General features: G+C 33.2%; 1 protein-coding gene across 3 annotated transcripts in view; it reads left to right on the forward strand.

Moving 5' to 3' along the window:
• The window catches only part of LOC143252996 (uncharacterized), a 38,805-nt gene that overhangs the window by 317 nt on the left and 17,643 nt on the right, over window positions 1-20,845 (forward strand). The window contains exons 1-5 of one of the 3 annotated variants that reach the window (XM_076506017.1): window positions 151-501; window positions 1,478-1,618; window positions 2,111-2,197; window positions 7,086-7,185; window positions 9,349-9,411. In XM_076506017.1, the coding sequence (XP_076362132.1) occupies window positions 394-501; window positions 1,478-1,618; window positions 2,111-2,197; window positions 7,086-7,185; window positions 9,349-9,411 (499 nt within the window). In that variant the 5' untranslated portion in view covers window positions 151-393. Of the gene's footprint in view, window positions 1-147; window positions 502-1,477; window positions 1,619-2,110; window positions 2,198-7,085; window positions 7,186-9,348; window positions 9,412-20,845 lie in introns of those variants that run through there. The other 2 variants (XM_076506019.1, XM_076506018.1) reach the window with 2 other exon arrangements.

Raw genomic sequence — 20,845 nt, forward strand, 5'->3', positions numbered from 1 at the left:
CTTTCATAATCATTTTCATTTAGGGCTTATCTTCTGTATAACCCAGTTTATTTTGTTTTAAATAGATAAAAAGTGGGAGGATCAAGTGAAGGAAGTATGATAAGAAAAGGTCCAGCAACAATAGCTACTGGGTTAATTTAATGATAACTAAAATAACTGAGTAACTGTTAACATTAGCTAATAAATTTCTAAGAATTGAGTGAATTTTGCTAAATTTTAAGTGGTTAAAATTGACCATTTAAGTGAAGTGAAAACTATTTAATTATAAATTGTTATTAAAAGTGTTTTGGACAAATAGTTGCACCATATTATTTAGTAACTAAATTAATGTACTTTGTAAAGCCTCAAGGGTTTGAAATTAGCAGTCTGTACGTTTAACTGAAAACTAACAAAATGATATCACAACCCAAAAAGAATTGTCAACAGAAAAATGAATCTTCTTTGCTATTATCACCAGAAGAAAATAGGCTAGTCTTCACTCTTCTTGGAAAAGGTTGTAGAGTATGTGGTTTGTTAATGAATTAACTCTGTGCATGAGTTTATTGACAGTATATTACTAATACTATTACTAATTACATTCATTTTTCCAAGTTATATAGTTGTAACTTCTTACTCATACAAATCTGGAACTGTTTAGATTTAGACTAGGTGTATCCTTTAGCTGTAGGATTGGTAATTTCAGTAATGTATGGAACTGCTGAAGTTTTTTGACTTGTTATAGAGGATATAAGCATTATTCAAACTTAGACAAGAGATGTATAAGATTTCCTATATTTTACTATTATTATACTATAGGATAATGTAACTTCAAGTGGTATTGAAAAAGTGTTTTCCATAACTTCAAAGAAAAATCTAAATAGATAAAAATGTTTTGATTTTTCTTTAACATTTTTTATCACTAACTTAATGACAACAAATCCACAGTTAAGTGTGAGGGAAATTGGATTGAAACACATATTGTGTACAGTAAAAGGTTAGCAGGGAAGGGATAGCCACTGCCTATCTCCAGGCATATTTACAAGCAACTGTAATTTATTCATATTAATGCATATTAACTAAAGGTTAAAAAAACAAAAAGAAACTAGGTTATTTGATTCGTTTCATAACTCAGAAGGTGTATGCTAATATTATGTTCATACAATATTGTAAAATGTTTTGCATTTTATGGCAGGTCTAAAGTGAGAATACAGCTTTAAAGGTAGTTTTGAATGTCATCATAAAAATCTGATGATATTCCTACTCATGACAAAAGGCTTTAGTGTTTGATAAGATATGTGCAGTTCTATAGGTGTGTGGTGTCTATATATACCTGTATTTGTGGTTGCTTAATTTATTGGACATAAATAGAGATGTAGTAATGAAGTGATTACCTATGATTTTTGCTTGTTAAGTACTTGTTACAAGTCAATAAATTATATACTGATGAACACATCTAGTGCTTATGAGAAACATATGATTTGTTTACAATTTTCAACAGTCTCTGGCAACAGCTGTTGTCCAAGTGTATTTGTCTGATCCACCAGAGCACTGTCAGTGGTTAAAACACTGTTGTGGAATTGCTTGTTTGGTGAAGGACAACTCAAGAAGATCATATTTCATCAGAGTATATGATATGGATGTAAGTGAAACTTTTAATTTGTAAAAGTTAGTTTAGTTACTTTATTCATCAAAGTAATCAGTCAATTAAAATTATGAATAATTGCAGCCATTTAAGTCATTTTATATTTCAAACAAAAGGTTAAACAAAATGAACTTGCAGAATACATGCCACTGTATGATAAAGTATTCCATAAATCTGTAACAAACTAACATAGAAGTAAATTGTAACAAAGAAAAAAAGAAGACTTGTATATTGACATGAATATGCACAATTCTATATTTTTCAAGTATGTTTTATCTAAACTTACTTCCCCAGTGAGACATCAGTAAGTCCACTGACTTACAATCTGGGATTTGATTTTCCACAGTGGACAAAGTAGAAAGCCCCATGAATATTGACTCTGAAGCAAACAAAACTAAGTTAATATTGTGCCCTATTATCATCTATATCTCTCTTAAAATTGATACACATATGATGGGTCATTTTAAAAAATGAAATTTATTTATTTAGAAAAAACAAGGAGCTTGGCAACAGGAACTTTACTTGGAGTTTGCCTACAAAACACCACAATCTTATTTCCACACATTTGAGGCTGATGTAAGTACTTGATGTCAGTTAGAGCTTGATTTTTCTTTCCTTTTTGATAACAGTGTCTGCAGGTTTTTGTATATGTGGATTAACTAGGGTATATAATAGGAATTGATCAGTAGAGATAATGATGTAGCAGAATCTTATTTGTAACATATCATAATGTTTAGGGACAACAAGGGACCTGCTGCTCCATCTTGGCTGTTCCATCCTCCAGGCCAAACTAAAACTATTAAGTAAATTTAAAATGTATCCAAGCCAATTCTCTTGGCTGTGGTTTAGCTAGATAAAAGATAGGGACAGTGGGAATCTCGTTAACCCATTCATGTGCATCACTAATTAGATGATGAGGTATTTGGCTACCTTAAGAAAGTCAGTGTTAGATGTGGTGACCCAGTTGGGAAATCAACTGAACAAATATTTTATACGTACTGAACTTTTGTTAAAGAAGAAAACATATTTAGATGAGTTGTATTGTAATTAATAAATTCATTAATAACTTTTGGCAAATCCAATTTATTCACATTGTTCTTCATGATATACAGACAAGCAAGATGATTAAAGCAAAAATGTGATGAGATTAGGAGCAAGCAACTTTTCAGTTTTCTTAGGAAAGAAAACAATCTTTTATGCAGTACATCTAGTTACTATATAGATATTGAGTAGGGTGAAACTAATGGACAAATATCCTTAAGCACAGGAATTTTGTGCATTGCTTCACAAAAATAATGTATGAAAATCTTTGATGAATATGGAAAATTCTTCTCAATGACACTATGCAGTTCAACATTTCACACAGTCCTTTGACTTTAATGGCACCAGGTCATCTTGATAAATGTCACATGTTTCCTTAATATAAGTTGCAGATTGTTTGCATAGAAATTTCTCAATCACTACTAGGTTATATAAATCATCTGTAGGATTTCTCACTGTAACTGATTAAACAGCAGCTACTAATGTTTATTTGTATATACTCTCAAATTCAGCATCTACAGTTAGTGCAATATTTGCACCTCTATGCAGTGCAGGCTCTTCAGTGATTATAAAATTAGAAACAGAGGAAACATTTGTAAAACTGTGTTACATTGCTAGCATCTTGCAGAAGAGAAGCCATGCTTTTAATTCTTAGTGGACAAACTGCTTGAGGTAGAATGTGCACTGGCTGAGTTATTGTAAATATCTTTTCCAATATTTTCAGACCAAAGAAACACTCTAAATTACTGCATGCTATTAATAAACCCTTGAGCTTGCACATGCACATTTGATGGTAAAGCAGTATCATTGCAGTTTCCTCTAGCCAATCCAACGAACTACTGTATTAAGCTACAAATGACATCACAGCATATTTTTATAAAACCCAGTGTGTTGAATACAGAGGTCACAAAGTGGCAGAAGAAACATGTTTCATTGTAAGGGCTTCACATGATACCTTTTTAGAGGGAAATATTTAATAAATGTGATCACCTGTCATACAACTTCCTGTAATTCCACCAAGTACAAATGAGAACTTGCAGCATCTTGGACTATCAAGTTCAGTCTGACACCAGAACATTACTTACAGTACTATCAAGTTCAGTTCATCACCAGAACAGTACTTACAGTATCTTGGACTATCAAGTTCAGTCCATCACCAGAACAGTACTTACAGTATCTTGGACTATCAAGTTCAGTCCGTCACCAGAACAATACTTACAGTATCATGAACCTGACGAAGAAGGTTGAAACATTGTTCGCTCCTCTACTAGTGCTTTTTCTACCCATATCAGCCATTTTTAAATATATAATAGTCCTTACAGTATCTTGGACTATCAATTTCAGCCCGTCACCAGAACAATACTTACAGTATCATGAACCTGACGAAGAAGGTTGAAACATTGTTCGCTCCTCTACTAGTGCTTTTTCTACCCATATCAGCCATTTTTAAATATATAATAGTCCTTACAGTATCTTGGACTATCAATTTCAGCCCATCACCAGAAAAGTAGCTGAAGATGTATTCTGAATGTTCATTAAAAATTTCCGTTGTTACTCCAATTTTTTTACCTTTCACTGTTTTTGCTCCATTATAACTGCTCACCAACTTGATTAATATCTATTCCATATGATAATAGTCCTTGTTTGATTGTACTTGTAATATTTTCAGCTGTCTCATTACTGAAAATAGAGAATGATGTCCATTTCTCATGTAAATTTAAATCATTATTGACAGACTTCACACACATCAGCTTAATTGCTCCTGATATGGACAGTCATAAATTTCATCACAAATAATGCTAAGAAAATTGTTGTTGTTAACAGCTTTCATAACATTGTGGAGTACATTATGAGCTATGAGTTCCATGATTTCATTCTGTGAGACCGAAGTACAGTGTTTATTATAGGCATATGAAATAAAATATGTATTAAACTAGGGATTGTGCTTTGATACCAGATTCAACAATGAGCCACAGTATGCCAAACCTTGCTCTACCAAATATATAATAACATAAAAATCATCTCAAGGGCTTTCCTATTTGTCTTCTGTCTTTCAATTTCTTTGCTGCTTACATACTTTGCATTTACATTTCATATTTCAGTATATATTTTTTTCATTCTCTATAACTCTGATTTCTGTTATTCTTTGGTAGACCATTTTTGGCCTTTCTAAAATCATTCCATCCTATTACCCATGGATATGTGGAAACTGAGGAATGCTGTGATGGAAGTAAGTGATTACTCTGCATGGCCCACAAACATACATGCAAATTATATCATTCATCTTGGACCTGTATTCAACCCATGAGAAGAGGGTTTCTAATTTTCTTGGAAAGTTTGTCCTTTATGCTGCAAATGTTTTTGTTACTAATGTGGATGTTGATTCTGCACACTGTGATGTTGATACTGACACCAGTATTGGTGAGCTCATTGTTACTGAAGTGGATGTTAATTCTGCACACTGTGATGTTGATACTGACACCAGTATTGGTGAGCTCATTGTTACTGAAGTGGATGTTAATTCTGCACACTGTGATGTTGATACTGACACCAGTATTGGTGAGCTCATCGTTACTAATGTGGATGTTAATTCTGCACACTGTGATGTTGATACTGACACCAGTATTGGTGAGCTCATCGTTACTAATGTGGATGTTAATTCTGCACACTGTGATGTTGATACTGACACCAGTATTGGTGAGCTCATCGTTACTGAAGTGGATGTTGATTCTGCACACTGTGATGTTGATACTGACATCAGTATTGGTGAGCTCATCGTTACTAATGTGGATGTTAATTCTGCACACTGTGATGTTGATACTGACACCAGTATTGGTGAGCTCATCGTTACTAATGTGGATGTTAATTCTGCACACTGTGATGTTGATAGAGACACCAGTATTGGTGAGCTCATCGTTACTGAAGTGGATGTTGATTCTGCACACTGTGATGTTGATACTGACATCAGTATTGGTGAGCTCATCGTTACTAATGTGGATGTTAATTCTGCACACTGTGATGTTGATACTGACACCAGTATTGGTGAGCTCATCGTTACTAATGTGGATGTTGATTCTACACACTGTGATGTTGATACTGATACCAGTATTGGTGAGCTCATCGTTACTGAAGTGGATGTTGATTCTACACACTGTGATGTTGATACTGACACCAGTATTGGTGAGCTCATCGTTACTGAAGTGGATGTTGATTCTACAGATGATGCCTTTGTTATTGATGTTATAAGCTTTAAAAATGCTGTTAAAACTACTTGTGAAGTTTCACACTCCTTTGGAAAATCCATTTATTTAGAAAATTAAGCAACAATATTGATAACATTTTGTATTGTGGATAATAAAAGAAATGGTACGTGTATAAAGCTATAAAAATAATTAGGTTCGACATATGTCTCAGTAGGATTAATCCTTATAGTGGTAATTATTAATGGTGATTTAGTGCTCTACAAGATACATATAAATAATTGCACTTTTCCTTAATTCTCTCTAGCCAATAACATTTGCTGATGTGGTCTTGGAGGGTTTTTGACTACTATTGTAATAAATATTGAAAAACAACACATCGACAGGATTCCAGCACATTTAGAAGTATAAACACAAAAACGTTTTTGAGATTTGGCAGGTCTACCAGTGAGTGCATTGCATTGTAATATTACACTTACATAGATATATATTGAAGGAAAGGACTCATTTTATTGTGAACAGGTAACAAGAGTAAAATGACAGTGAATGGCTTTCTTCAAGTGATATAACATAGTTAATAATTATATTTGTATGTATCGAATTAAGTACAAGTGAGGATATGTGGGCATAGCTGTATATGTACAGTTATTTAATATGTAAAATAATTTTGTGTATTCATATCAGTAAGTCAACACTGAAATATTCAAAATGACATTCTATTCCATTGTATGATTCATACATGTATATATACATGATGTATATGCTAATTTTTGAATGCTTAGTAAAGAATTTACAAATGAGTCGTGATAATCAACCTGATATACATTTAATTTATAAGCACTACATTACACCTGCAACTGATTATATAGCATTGGTAACTGAATGTCACAACTGAAATAATTAACCCATCTCACTGTCAAACCTATATTATGCAAATATGATTTTAATGCATACAGATGGTATTATTCTAACTGCTTTTTTTGTTGAGTACTCTATATGATTATGTGGTATAAAAATATAAACACAAGTGATCCAAAATATACTGTCTAAAGTAGTGATTTACACTTCATTTTACCATAAAAGCTGTTTAAATTCTACAAAATGTAGTGTAGGAAACAAATTCATTACATTGTGGTCTTCTACAAATATGCATGGATGTATGTAATTTGTAAAAACCCAGTACCAGTTATTCTCCCTGTTAAAAATATTCTTTTTTTTTTCAGAACTGTCAAGCTGGTTTAAACTTTGCAGACGAAAAAGAAGCATATCTGTTTCAAAAAGTTGTTAATGAAAACATTCGGTCCCGTGTACAGAATCAAAGTGGTATATTTTTATGTTTGTTCCTCTGTTATATTTAGAAAAGCTCATACATGTGAATGTCATAAAATAGCTGACAAATGTGTTTGAAACAAATATTTTATTTACTTTTTTTTTTGTAACAGAATCACATTAAAGCTGAGAACAGGCTCATACATTTACAAAGAAATTGTAATGCTATTAGGTTGTCCAGAAATAAATGTCGTATTTGAACTGCAAAGTTTGGAAAAGTATAAATCAATGTTGTAAACTATGCTTAAATCAAAGTAAGTACCATTTGCTTCAACACACTTTTGTTAACATGTAACGATGCTGTTTATGCTTCTGCTGTAGAAATCAGAGTTTCTCTGGTCAGTGAATTCCCTGAAAGTTTCTTCTGCAGCTGCCTGGTTTTGAAAGTGTTTATTAATCAAAACTTTGTCAAAGTGCTTGAAAATCTGTCGGGGAAAAGTCTGGCAGAATCTTGATTCTCAATTCATTCAATTTTTGGAGCGTCATCCTTGACAGGTCTCATAATGCCAATTTTGTTGATCTTTAGTCAAACTGTACAGAACTTATTTATTCAACTTTTTCATCTTTCTAATCACACTCAGGTAGTTGGCAGTGCTTGATTTGCTTGTGCCTAATTTTTCTGCAATCTCATGTACTGTTGTGTGAGGGTCTGTCTCAACTACTTCCCTTAATGTGTTTTTTATCTAAAGATGGCTTTCTTCCACAACCATCGTGATCTTCAAGGCTTTCATCTTCATACTGAAACCTTTGGAACCAATGCCGAACTAGATGTTCAGTAACAGATCTATGGCCAAATGCATGGTGGTAGCTTTTTGTCTAAGTTTGAAGTTGTAGAGAAAAATCAGATGAAAGTCCTTCTTGTGCATGCTGCCTTGGGGGTTGCAAAATTTACTCTGAATAGAGTTGAAACAACAGACAATTAAGACACCTTGTAAGTGACAAATGTTGGATTAAACCAACAAATAAGTGATAAGTTACTCAATATTCAGCTTCTAAGTGTTATCGTGAGAATTCCAACATTTATTTCTGGACAATCTAATAATTAATAAACAAGCTCATTTTTGTAACTGAGCTGTTGCTACTTTCTTTTTCTAGTTTATTTCAGTGACTGTATTATAAAGTCAGAGATAAGATGTAAAAAAATAGAAAGAAAAATAAATAGATGAGCATTGTTTGGGTATGAAATGTTATGGAAGAGTGTATAAAGGTAAGCTGTATTTTACAACTAGAATAAATTAAAATGCAGCTGAGGTCGTTAAAGCTGTTAAAGCTACAAAGGATATAATTCTGAACATAAATGTGTGATACTGTTAGTCAGTAGCATTTTAAATAACTTATTATTATTATAAATTCTTGGTATTTACATAAGCAAAACAAATGTTTTCTGCTGTTTCATTGTTAATCATGTTAACTGAATGTAAATACCTTGGTTTCTGATACAAACTGCTGAAAAATGTTCTGTTTTATTTTGATAATAATGAATCAAGTTAAGACCAATCTGTTCAACTGGAATGTGAACCTAAAACTCATGTCTGGGAAATCGGTGATCTGTAATGAATTATAATAGCAACTATATTGTTACCTAGAGTTTAGTCAGGGATTTTTATTGGTCTTTCAGCTGAGCTGGTAAGGTACAAGACTCAAGAAGACAACATTTCATCCTCACTATTACATGCAGTTAATGGGTTTTAAAAAACAACATATTCTACACATTTAATCTTTTTATATTTTGATAGTTTTTTGAAATGTATATGTTACTTTTATATAACTGAATTAATTTATTGTGATATTGTCTGTTACTACTTGAACTTAAAGAATAAGCTTACACATAAATGCAATACCAAAATATTGTTGTTTAATTATTACAGAATAAAACACTACTTAACTGTTACAAACTTAAGGATGTCATGGTGTCTTTTAGACAAACATGCTTCTTCTCTGTATTCTGTTTCTTCATTGAACAATAGTAAGTATAGAGACTTGTAATAGAGACTTGTTTAGCCCACTTCAGTGGAACCAGCAGATAGTCAGCTGTACCATTGCTCTAAAAAAAAAAGCTGTAGTTTTTTTAGTTTTGTGACATATATATAAAAATTAAATGATTTTAAACTGCAATAAGTTCAACATCTCTTATAGAAATGTCATTATTCTTCACAGAAATGAAACAAACAGAAAACAGTTGTGAAGTCAAATCCACACAGCAAACAATCATGCGTGGTCGTGAGTATTTTATGAGAAAAGCAACTTATTAAATTCATTAACCATTATCAAGAGCTGGTTTTATTCTTTTGTGCATACCACCTCATTGTTTGAGTTCATTAGCTTCTAACAAAACTTGAAACTGTTGTACATATCAACTTATTGTTTGTATTTAGTAGCTTTTAACAATATGAAACTATTTTGGATATCACTTTACTGTTTGTGTTAATTAGCTTCCAACCTCATAAAACTGTTTTGGATACCAACTTACTGTTTGTGTTTAGTAACTTCCAACAGTTAGAAACTGTTTTCAATATTAGCTAACTCATTGTGTTTATTAGTTTTTAACAGTTTGAAACTCTTTTACATGTCAGTTTTCTCTTTGTGTTTATTAGCTTCTGACATTTTGAAACTGTTTTATATATCAGCTTACTCTTTATGTTTATTAGCTTCTAATAGTTTTAAACTGTTGTACATATCAGCTTACTTTTTGTGTTTATTAGCTTTGACAGTTTGAGTCTATTTTACATATCAGTTTACTTGTTGTGTTTATTAGCTTTGAGTGCTTGGATATGTCTTACATATCAATTTACTGTTTGTGTTTATTACCTTCTGACAGTTTGAAACTGTGTAAAATGTTACTAACTCTGTGTTTATTAGCTTTTGACAGTTTGAAACTCTTTCCCTTATCAGTTTACCCTTTGGGTTTATTAGCTTTTGACAGTTTGATTCTGTTTTAAATATCAGTTTACTCTTAGTGTTTATTAGCTTCTGACAGTTTGAATTTGCTTTACATATCAATTTACTCTGTGTTTATTACCTTCTTACAGTTGGAAACTCTTTTACATATCAAATTATTCTTTGTGTGTACTAGCTTTTTAACAGTTTGTATCTGTCTTACATATCAATTTACTTTTTGTGTTTATTAGCTTTTGACAGTTTTAATCTCTTTTACATGTGAATTTACCCTTTGTGTTTATTTGCTTCTTACAGTTTGAAAATGTTTTATATATCAATTTACTCTTTGTGTTTATTAGCTTTTGACAGTTTGAAACTGTTTGATATGTTACTTCAGTCTTTGTGTATATTAGGATTTGACAGTTTGAATCTCTTACATGTCAATTTACCCTTTGTGTTTATTCGCTTCTTACAGTTTGAATCTGTTTTATATATGAATTTATTCTTTATGTTTCTTAGCTTCTGACAGTTTGAAACTGTTTTATATATCAGCCTACTCTTTATGTTGATTACCTTTTGACAATTTGAAACTGTTATACATGTTGGTTTACTGTTTGTGTTAATTAGCTGTTAACAGCTTGAAATGGTATGACTTGCAAGTTTACTTTTGTGTTTATTAGGTTTTGACAGTTTGAAATTGTGTCTTACATATTAGCTTATTCTTTGTATTATTAGCTTCTAATAGTTTGAATCATTTTACATAATAATTTACTCTTTGTGATTATTAGCTTTTGACAGTATGAATCTGTTTTACATGTCAGCATACTCATTGTGTTTATTAGCTTTAGACAGTTTGAATCTGTTTTACATATCTGTGTACTCCTTGTGCTTATTAGCTTTTGACTGTTTGAAACTCTTTTCATATTACTTTATTTTTTGTGTTTATTAGCTTTTGACAGTTTGAATTGCTTTTACCTATCAATTTATACTTTGTGTTTATTAGCTTCTGACAGTTTGAAACTGTTTTACATATTAGTTTACTGTTTGTTTGTATTAGCTTTTGACAATTTGAATCTGTTTTACATATGAGTGTACTCTTTGTATTTATTACCTTTTGACAGTTTTAATCTCTTTTACATGCCAATTTACCTTTTGTGTTAATTAGCTTCTGACAGTTTTAAGCTGTTTTACATATCATTTTATTGTTTTTGTTCATTAGCTTTTGACAGTTTGAACCTGTTTTACATGTTGGCATACTCTTTGTGTTTGTTAGTTTTTAACATTTTGAATTTCCTTACATATCAGTTTACTCATTGTGTTTATTAGCTTTTGATAGCTTGAATCTGTTTCAAATGACAGCTTACTCTTTGTGTATATTTGCTTCTGACAGTTTGAAACTGTTTTAAACGTCATTTTATCTTTATTTATCAACTTTTGACAGTTTGGAACTGTTTCATATGTGAGCTTACTCTTTGTGTTTATTAGCTTCTGTTAGTTTTAAACTTGTTTATATATTAGGTTACTCTTTGTGTTTATTAGCTTCTGACCGTTTGAATTTGTTTTACATATCAGCTTTTCATAGTTTGAAACCGTTTAACATATTAGTTTATTAGCTTCTGTAAGAAAATTTCAATCTGTTGAGCCCACTAACTGGTTTGATTTTAGAATTTACTAAATTTGCATGTCATAGTAAATTGAGTTTCTTGTATTTCTTTAACAGTTTTAGTGTAATATTTCAAACATTTTCCTATTTTAATTAAAGGTGAAATTGTATTGTTAGTACATTATTTATTTCTTAGTTTTTTGATGAATTTTTATGTAAATTTGCAATGTAAAATAAAGAAATGATGCTAATGGAAAAGGTAAATTGTTGATATTTTTGGTTTACAGTAATAAAATAACACCAAAATTTTAAAAAGTGTTTGAAGTATTGCACCAGTGTGCCATAATGTGAAAACCTGTCAGAAGTATGTAAAAACTTACATTTTATAAATTTGAATCAGGAAATTTTTAAAAGTTTAAGTTTTTATATATTAGCTTTAGAGTAAAGGGGACCTTTTTCTGTTGTTGTCGTGGCCTCATTATTAGATGTAATCTTCAAGACACTTAGTGGAAACATAAACAAAGCATGTAAACTAGAAATATAATACTTTTGATTTTATAACTCAGTAACCTAAAGCTAACTGAATTGTGCTGGACCTGAGCCAAAAGCCCTTTACTGATAGCAGGATGGTGAAATGTGCATGTACAATAATTCTCAAATGAACTTTTGCTCTTTATAAAGTTATTCTTTTCTTCAACACTGTCTAGAACAGACAATTTTAATTTATTCATCAATTACAAGAAATTTTAAATTTTCATTACGATAATGTTTCTTCCTGCTTTCTTTATTTAATCAGAATGCTGCTCTGATATTTCTTGTGACTCACTGTTATATTCTGAGGTTGAAGCATCTTCATCACTCTATTATCCCAAAAATGTCATTTTGCATTTCATTTTTCACATCTTCAAAATCTGATGGCAACTTTTCACTAATTGTTGTCCTTTGCTGTAATGATAGACCTTCTCTTTTCATAAATTTCTCACACTAGCTACAATTAACCTTGAAAGAAATACCACTATTGACTGTACATTATTTTGCTTATAACATTGACTTCTCTCATTACAGACAGTCCTTTATTTCATAACTCTCTGAAACACATTAAAATGACAGCATCAGTTTCAGGATGTCTTCTTTTTTTTTTGACCAGAAAATGACTTTGCACTTTTCTTAAAAGAAAACAACTTGGTGTTCATACCATGCCAGTGATGTACATTTGCATGATTCCCAATCTGTTTGGCTCACAAAATAACTTTTCTTTTAAATTTGGCATTCTACATAAAACACTTTTCCATAGGTAAAAAATGCAATAAAAAAAAAGCATCCGAACAACAGGAAAGTCAGACAAAGACTGAGGATTGTGATATCAAAATATATATTAGATATATATTTTTCTTCTTTCTCTCCTGACAGAGGTGCTGACATTAGCAGCGCTTTGTACATGCTTTTAGTCTTTTTAAGCTAAGTTCTTTTTAAAATATAGTTAAATCTGTTTGTTAATGTAGGATTTTTCAAAAATCATTGTTGTTAGAGGAAAATTATGTTTTCGAGACTTTCAAAGAGTGAAAAATAATACCTTTAATTTAAGATGTATCCTAATTTTCAATTTGGAAAAGTGTGAAAAAGGTGCATCTCAAATTTCAATATAATATAGTATATATTTATTTTTCATATTTACTCATAATAACTTCTCAAGTGATGGAGACTTCCAATTTGAGATAGATAATATTTTCCTAACACAGGACCATTGCCTATCATGGAGGCAATCATTGTCTGTGGTGGACATGACAGCCATTTTTCAATGTATTGTGGGTTAATTCCTTCATGCACACTGGACCTTCTTGTCCTGTTCATTAGGCCTGTGTTCCTCCTGCCTATTTGGATGTGATTAAGATGTTTGAGTGGCACAGTTCTATCATGGTTTACAGGAATGTTCCTTTCTTTATCTTTCTTCTTTGTCTTCTTATTCTGCCTGTACTTCCATGTTTCACCTGTTTTATAGTTCATATAATAGACTTTGTTTTTCACATCTTTTATCTTACTTACTTACTACCCTCCTTTATTCTGGCTTACAGATGTTCTTCATTTCAGTTACACAATTTCCAATCTTGGATCCTTTTTCTCTTATCCACTTGGGAGGTGAACACCTTCACTTCTGTTTCTCTCTCTAGTGCCCACTTTCATATCTTTATTTCTTCTTTACAACTCTTGTACATTACCTTTAGCCACTTTATATTTGAGGCACTTCTTTCATGCTCTAATGGTTTTCTGGAGAGTCTCATTCTATTATTTTCATGGACATATTCTATGTCTTCAGATCTTAATTAACACCTCTGTTGGTTTTTTTAGGTAGGGATGCTCCCCTAACTATTGTATGCCTCCCTCACATTTCAACCCATAGTCTTCTTTGGGATCCTTTTCTTTGCCCGTTAATCTTCAAGGATATTACTGAGTAGTCCAACATCTGTCCAAAATGTGTACTATAGTTTCTTGTCTTTCTCTCCTTATCTTACTGTTTCTACATCTAGGCCTTCTTAATCTATGTTTTCCTTTATTCTTCAGCACCCTGACCTTATTTTCTTTCTTATCATCTCAACCTAGTCTACCCTAGCAGGTTTGGCCCTTAAGGGCTCATCTGTCTGTGTTTCATTTCACAGATCAGGGTTGTGATTCCATGTCTATTTTCATGCTTTCCTTCCACTTGTTAGATCTGGGCATGTTATTTGACTCTCTTCTCCATTAGACTCAGCATTTCCCTCTTTTCTTGTGGACATTGGAATAACTTGTTATTACTGCTTGTGCATTCTTTGCAATCTACCCACGAGGATATTTTCCTTGGAAACTTTGTTTTCTCTTGCACCATTAATTCTTTTGAGCCATACCTGTATGTACTGTTTCTAGTTATATTTGAAGGAACCATGGAACCTTGTTGGGTTCTGTTGTTCTCAAATGTGCATTTCCTTCTTCCCCTTTCAATGACTTTTATTACTGGCTTCACAATACCAACAGCATAGTGGGCACCCCCTTGCTGCCAATCCAACTGAATTTCCATCTCTTCATAGATGATTCTCTGCTAGAATATGACATGTATCTAACTGACTATATGACTTTCTGCATGAGAGTTACTTGACTTGAGGGTGAAAGGTCATCCTCTACACTTATGTCTCCAAAACAGGCAATTCCCATCCATTCTACAAAGTCTCATCATGAATACTCTGCCTAAACAATCTATCAAAGGATCTTTCTTGTTTACCTTTGGATTGGCAGTTTCCATCATAAATAGTAATAGTTGTCAGGCAACTTTGCCAATCATGTTATGCCCTTCCTCTTACCACCACATGCTTTTCTTTCATATTCTTTATACATTGTTTGTGTCCCTTCTCCACTTGACTTCTTGTTTGACTTTTATGTTTAACTGGGTTCATTTGGTTTTACTCCCTCTCACTTGTGTGCTGTTTGAGCCATTGGCCTGTTTTCTTAAGACAAGTTTTTGTCTCATAACATGCTTCCTTCTCACCTGTGGTTGCCATCCTTAGGATTATTATGCTATTGATACTCCTCATACTCTTTCTAGGCTTCCGCTAGCCATTAGCCACATTACCATTGGTGAAAAGAAACAGCCTGTGGCCAAAAAAATCTAGTGTTGGTTTTGCCACAGTGGCGAAAGATAATAATTTTTTGGTCTTGGATGGTTTTCCTTTATTTATTCTTCTCAAGTTTTGGTCGTAACAGCTTTCGTGGTTTTTATTGCCATCCATGCCATTAATGATGACAAATGACCAGAGGCGCCCCCCAGCAAGTTGAAGAAACAAGAAACGTCTTTAAAAACTACCACTTACTGTAATCTATATTTTCTTTATATGTATATTTCTATATGTATTTTTATGATTTCAGGGATGTGACAACTAACAAATTATATTTTTAAAAAAATTATTACTCAGCTATGCTAATGATTTCTTTTATTTTCATTTCTTATGCTACATATTTGATTCTGCCCATAGTACACAAACAGTAATCAGAGAAAACCTGACTTTCGTCAAACCAACATATGGTCTGTGTCAGAGTGGAAATCCCAAGTTTCGTTTGACATGTGTTTGAATTGAGATCATGACAACTCCTAGATCAGATAAAAAGATGTCTAAACAGTTAGATATATCAAGTTTTTTCAAAAGAAGGTTGAAGTAACAACATCAACTGATGGTGGGAAATCCACTTCCAAAAGAAAAGACAGCTCTGAAGAAACTGAAGCTTCCAGCAGTGATCAGACTGTCGGTGTGAAAAAAAATATACCCGCAATTTTCACAGAGTTGTTAAAGAAACTTGGTTTTCACAGTTTCCTTGGCTGGAACATGTTTCCCAACAAAATACATTTCATTGCAAATTATGCAGAAACAACAAGAAGACAAATATTTATGCTACCACTGGGAAAACTGTTACTAAGCCTGAAAAAGACAACTTAGTGAAGCATGAATGGTTAGAAGATCATCACAGTGCAGTAGCATCACAAGTTTTGAAGAAGGACAGGCCAACTGCTGCTGTGAATGTGTATGTGGGGTGTAAAGGTGGCATTCAGGCACAGATGGCCACATTACTTGTGCAAGCAAAGGAAGCCATCCCAACTGTGAAGTTTCATTCCTTCCTTTCACTACAAGTATTCAATATACGAATATTCTTCATTCTAGTATTAATAAGATACTTTCTGTTTTCTACAATATTTTCTTAAAACAAAAGGCAATTTGACAATTTTCTAAAAGTGAAACATTTTGAAAATATGTATCAAAAATTAAGTAGCTAACCAACTCTTCCAGATATCTTTGTTTATTACTTTAATTGGTGGTCTTATTTCAAAACACAAGTTCTTATATATATTTTTTAACAGGGAGTGACCTCTTTAAAAAAACTACAGACTCAGTCACAAAGTGAAACAGAGAGCTTCATATACACCTACAGCCAGTCTCTGAATGATATGTACAGTGTCCTAAATCATGTAGTTCAGGATGAAATGCAGACAGACTTTCAGGTATTGCCTTTCCCATTTATTGCTCTTGAAGCAGATGAAGCAACTGATGTGGGAAACACCTCTATACTGATAAGTTATATCAGGTATCTTTGATCATTAGGTGAGGTTACAAGTTAATTCCTTACTGTGCATGAGCTGACCAACACTAGAGCTGATTCTATCTACAACACAATGCGCTCAGTCATGGCAAATCAAGGATTGTTTGATGTTGACTTGGTTGAACTTGCAACTGATGGTGCAAATGTCATGGTGGGAATAAAAACAGGTGCTGCTACAAAAGTTAAGGAGAAATGCCCCTAGATAATAACAAGTCATTGGCACACAGATTACAGTTGGTGGCTGAAAAGGCAGCAAACCAGGTGCCATACCTTGTGAAGTACATTTTAGTTTTGAACCAGTTTCCAAAAAGCCTGAAATATTCTCCCAAGTTGTGATGGGTTCTGGAAGAGAGCAAAGCATTGCATGGAGAGAAAAGCAACAAAATCAAGCAAGTGTTCTTCACATGATGGCTCTCTTTTAATGATTCCGTCCAAGCACTAGTCAACTGTATTGCATCTGTGATAAACTGCCTGCAGTTCATAGCAATGGAACATCATACTCCAGGTCGAGCCTTGCTACATGGTCTAGTCCAGCAAATGTCATGTTACAGCTTTATCATGATGACACATTTTTTGGCTGACGCTGTTGGCATTCTTGGACTTTTGTCAAGATCTCTACAGAGAGCTGATTTATCTTATGATCAGGCTAAAGCAATTATTGATGGGTCAATTCTGTCAATTCAGTCGCTGGTACAAATCCCTGGTCCTTACACACAGACTGCACTGAAGGAACTCCCACAAGCTCCTGATGCCAGTGGTTACACTTCTTTCAGAGGCCATGACATCAAAGATATTGATAAACAACATGAAAAGTACAGATCAGCTGCTGAGTCATTTGTTTAAGAGGTGGTCACAAGACTACATTCCCAAACACTAACATCATGTCATTTTTTTCAATAGTTAGCCCATGTCACAGCAGAGCAGTATGTGATGAGGATGATCTGAAGAAACTTATCCAGCACTTCTCTCCTTTCGTCAATGAGGATGAGTCACTGACTGAATGGCTGCTACTAAGGAACATAATGGAAAAGGATGCTCACAAAAACAGAAACATGAAGAGCTTCTACAAGGAATACATCAACCAGACCCGTCAAACTTTTCCAAATCTGTCTCAGCTTGCAGCAATTGGATTAATAATTCCAGTTACATCTGTTGACTGTGAGTGGGGAATTAGCAGGTACAACAGCATCAAAACAGGTGCCAGGAGCAGTCTGTCTGTGGTCAAAACAGAAATGTTACTGAACTTATCCATGGAGTCCAAACCATTAGATCATTTTAACTTTGACTCTGCATTCAGATACTGGGTCACTCACAAAGACAGATGTGGGTACCATTCCCTGTTGAAGAAATTTGTTTCGGAACCTCAGGTGTCAACTTCTACCACATCTTCTGTTGAGAATTATTTGGCTGAAGAGCTGCCATTGGATTTATCTACTTACTAGTCTTGCTACCGTATTCTAGTTTTAAGTTATATTTTTTGTTTCTGTGTTATTTTGAGAAATGTATCTCTTTATTTTCCTCTTTATCATGTTTATTTTGTTATTTTGTTTGTTTTGGCAGGGAAGATTGTTGGGGAATAAAAAAATAGTACAAAACGTAATGTCTTGTAGATTTTCACATAATTACAACTATTTTTTACTGGATAGAATTGATGCATATTAAAAATCACGCACCACACAGTTTTTGGCGACCTAAAATTGTGGCTAAACAACTGTCACTGTGGCTAAAAGAAAATTACTTTGTTTAGCCTCAGTGGCTAAGAGAGTTATTTTTCTAGTGGAAGCCTAGTCTTTCATTGTACTTATTTACTCCTCTACTCTGACCAAACCCTATCCTTCTTCCTCAGACTTCTAGTGCTTTCTTTTTGACCTGTCTTCCTTTTCCTGTCTTCCTTCTGTTTATCAACTCTATGTTCATTCAGCCCTGTATTGTTTCCAATGGCCAAATTAGGGTGTTTTATATTCTTTGTCTTTTATTTGTTTTTTGCTTTTCATTCTATCATCTTTTTCACCTGTCTTACTCTCTTCAGTCTCAGTTTCATCAATACTTAGAAGGGATCTTTCAGGCTGATATGCAGATGTATCTGCACACATTGATTTCTATTATCTTCTTTGTCTTAGCTGTTTCAACTCTCTCCAGTAGCTATCTAAACTTCACACTCTCTTTCAGAAGGGTGAGTACAGTTTCTTCTTTTAGATCCTCTTCTACTTTTATTGGATCCTGCCAAATGGCTGGTGTTGCTTCAAAGGGTATGCTTATTTCTCATAATACATATCAAATCAGGATAATAGAAAGTGCTCAGATCATATGCCTTGGCTCTGCTGTTGCCTGCTGCAAGATAGGGTGTTCTGCAAAACCTCTTGAGGTATCCTCATAGTATACTTACTTACTTACTTAATTGTTCAACCAAGACAATCCCAATTCCATGGACTGTTAAGGAAAAACCAGTAATAGGGAAGTGTTCTGCTTAAGTCTTTGCCTTGCTCTTGCCAACTTTGAAAGAATATGGTTTTACAGTCACCTATTGCATTATCTACAATCAAAGACCTTTTCAGTTGGTGGTCTAATGGAGATCAAGGTCTCCCCAGTGTAACTTCTACCACTCCATTTTCTTTGAGTGTAGCATAAGAAAAACCTTGCCACATACCATTTCCTAGTCTGTGGTGTGGTGGACCATAAAGAATTCTCATCATTTGGGCTTATCACAATATGTTGACAACTGTCACCTCTCAAATACATACCATAAAACTAATATGTTTTCCTTCATCTATAGCCAAGGTCAGTTCAGCTGAATTTGGGTGAACATGAACTGTATGTAAAACTTAATATATAACTAATGTACCCTCCTTCTGAAGCTAGATCCTGTTCAGTAGAGTTGAGGTGATCACATATGGTACAGTCTGATTGAGCTCCAATCACATTGCATCCATTGGCTTGCTGACCATTTGTGTGAAAGTGCTCAGGTAGTTATGCCCTCATTTCACCTGCCCCTGTGACACTTGGGGGTCATTTGCTTACTTTCTTGTATTCCAGGCAAAAAATATACCCTGGTTGAGATGAGATGCAGTATCCACTGTCTGTGCCCCTACAAAGTTCCTGCCAGCAGGTGTCATGCTCCATGAGCTTTTCTTTGGGGCACCTTCTGAAAGGAACTTGCCAACATTTTAAAAATTTTTAATTGACCCCTTTGCCACATTGACATGAAATTCTAATGTTTTTGTATGATATTTAAGTTATCTCAGAAGTTAACATTTTCCCAATATGAAAATATATTTCTTATTGACATTAACCTCCTCACACTTTCCCATCTCTCCTCCTCACTTTTCTAGTCTCATCAAAAAAGTTATCATAAGTACAAGTGCATATGTGTAGTTACTGTGCATGAAAGTTGTGTTGTCCTCCTGTTAGTAGAAGGAGTTTGTCACATGATGACTTTTTCATGCACCAGTGCAGTTTACATTAAATATGTAAAATATAAGTAGGAACTCAAAGCTAGTGGCATGCACATCTCATAGGTAGATGTGCAAAAAAAAAGAATGTTTCTGTGTGAGGAGTTGAGTATGTATCAGGAATATGTTTTCAAATTAGGAAAATGTCAACAATAAAAAGTAGCAGTAATTGTGCTAAAATATTTAACACTTCATCTTCAACTGTCTCAGTACCATAATGGGCAGGCTAAGAATGAAGTGAATAAAAATCTAAATAATGTTTCAATATTGTATTTAATACAAATGTATTCTGTAACTATAAAGATACTTTCAGAAAATTTACATTAACAGTAAAAAGTGAGATTTTAATTAATATTTCTGATGTTAAAAGATATAACTGTCATGGGCAGTGAAAATAGTCAGTAATATTTTATGTTTGGTTATGTTAAGAGTGAAAAATACATCATATTATCCTTGCCAGTCTACAAAATTTAAAAATGTTCCTCTAGTAATTTAGGGTGCATCATTACAATGTGTGTAATTTTTCACAATTTATGAAGAAGAAATATTACAGGTATCAAGAATAGAGAAAATCAGTATTGTTCTTTTTTATGTGAACCTACTATGAATA

Source organism: Tachypleus tridentatus, chromosome 6 (assembly GCF_004210375.1).
Source record: "Tachypleus tridentatus isolate NWPU-2018 chromosome 6, ASM421037v1, whole genome shotgun sequence".
Taxonomy (NCBI): domain Eukaryota; kingdom Metazoa; phylum Arthropoda; class Merostomata; order Xiphosura; family Limulidae; genus Tachypleus; species Tachypleus tridentatus.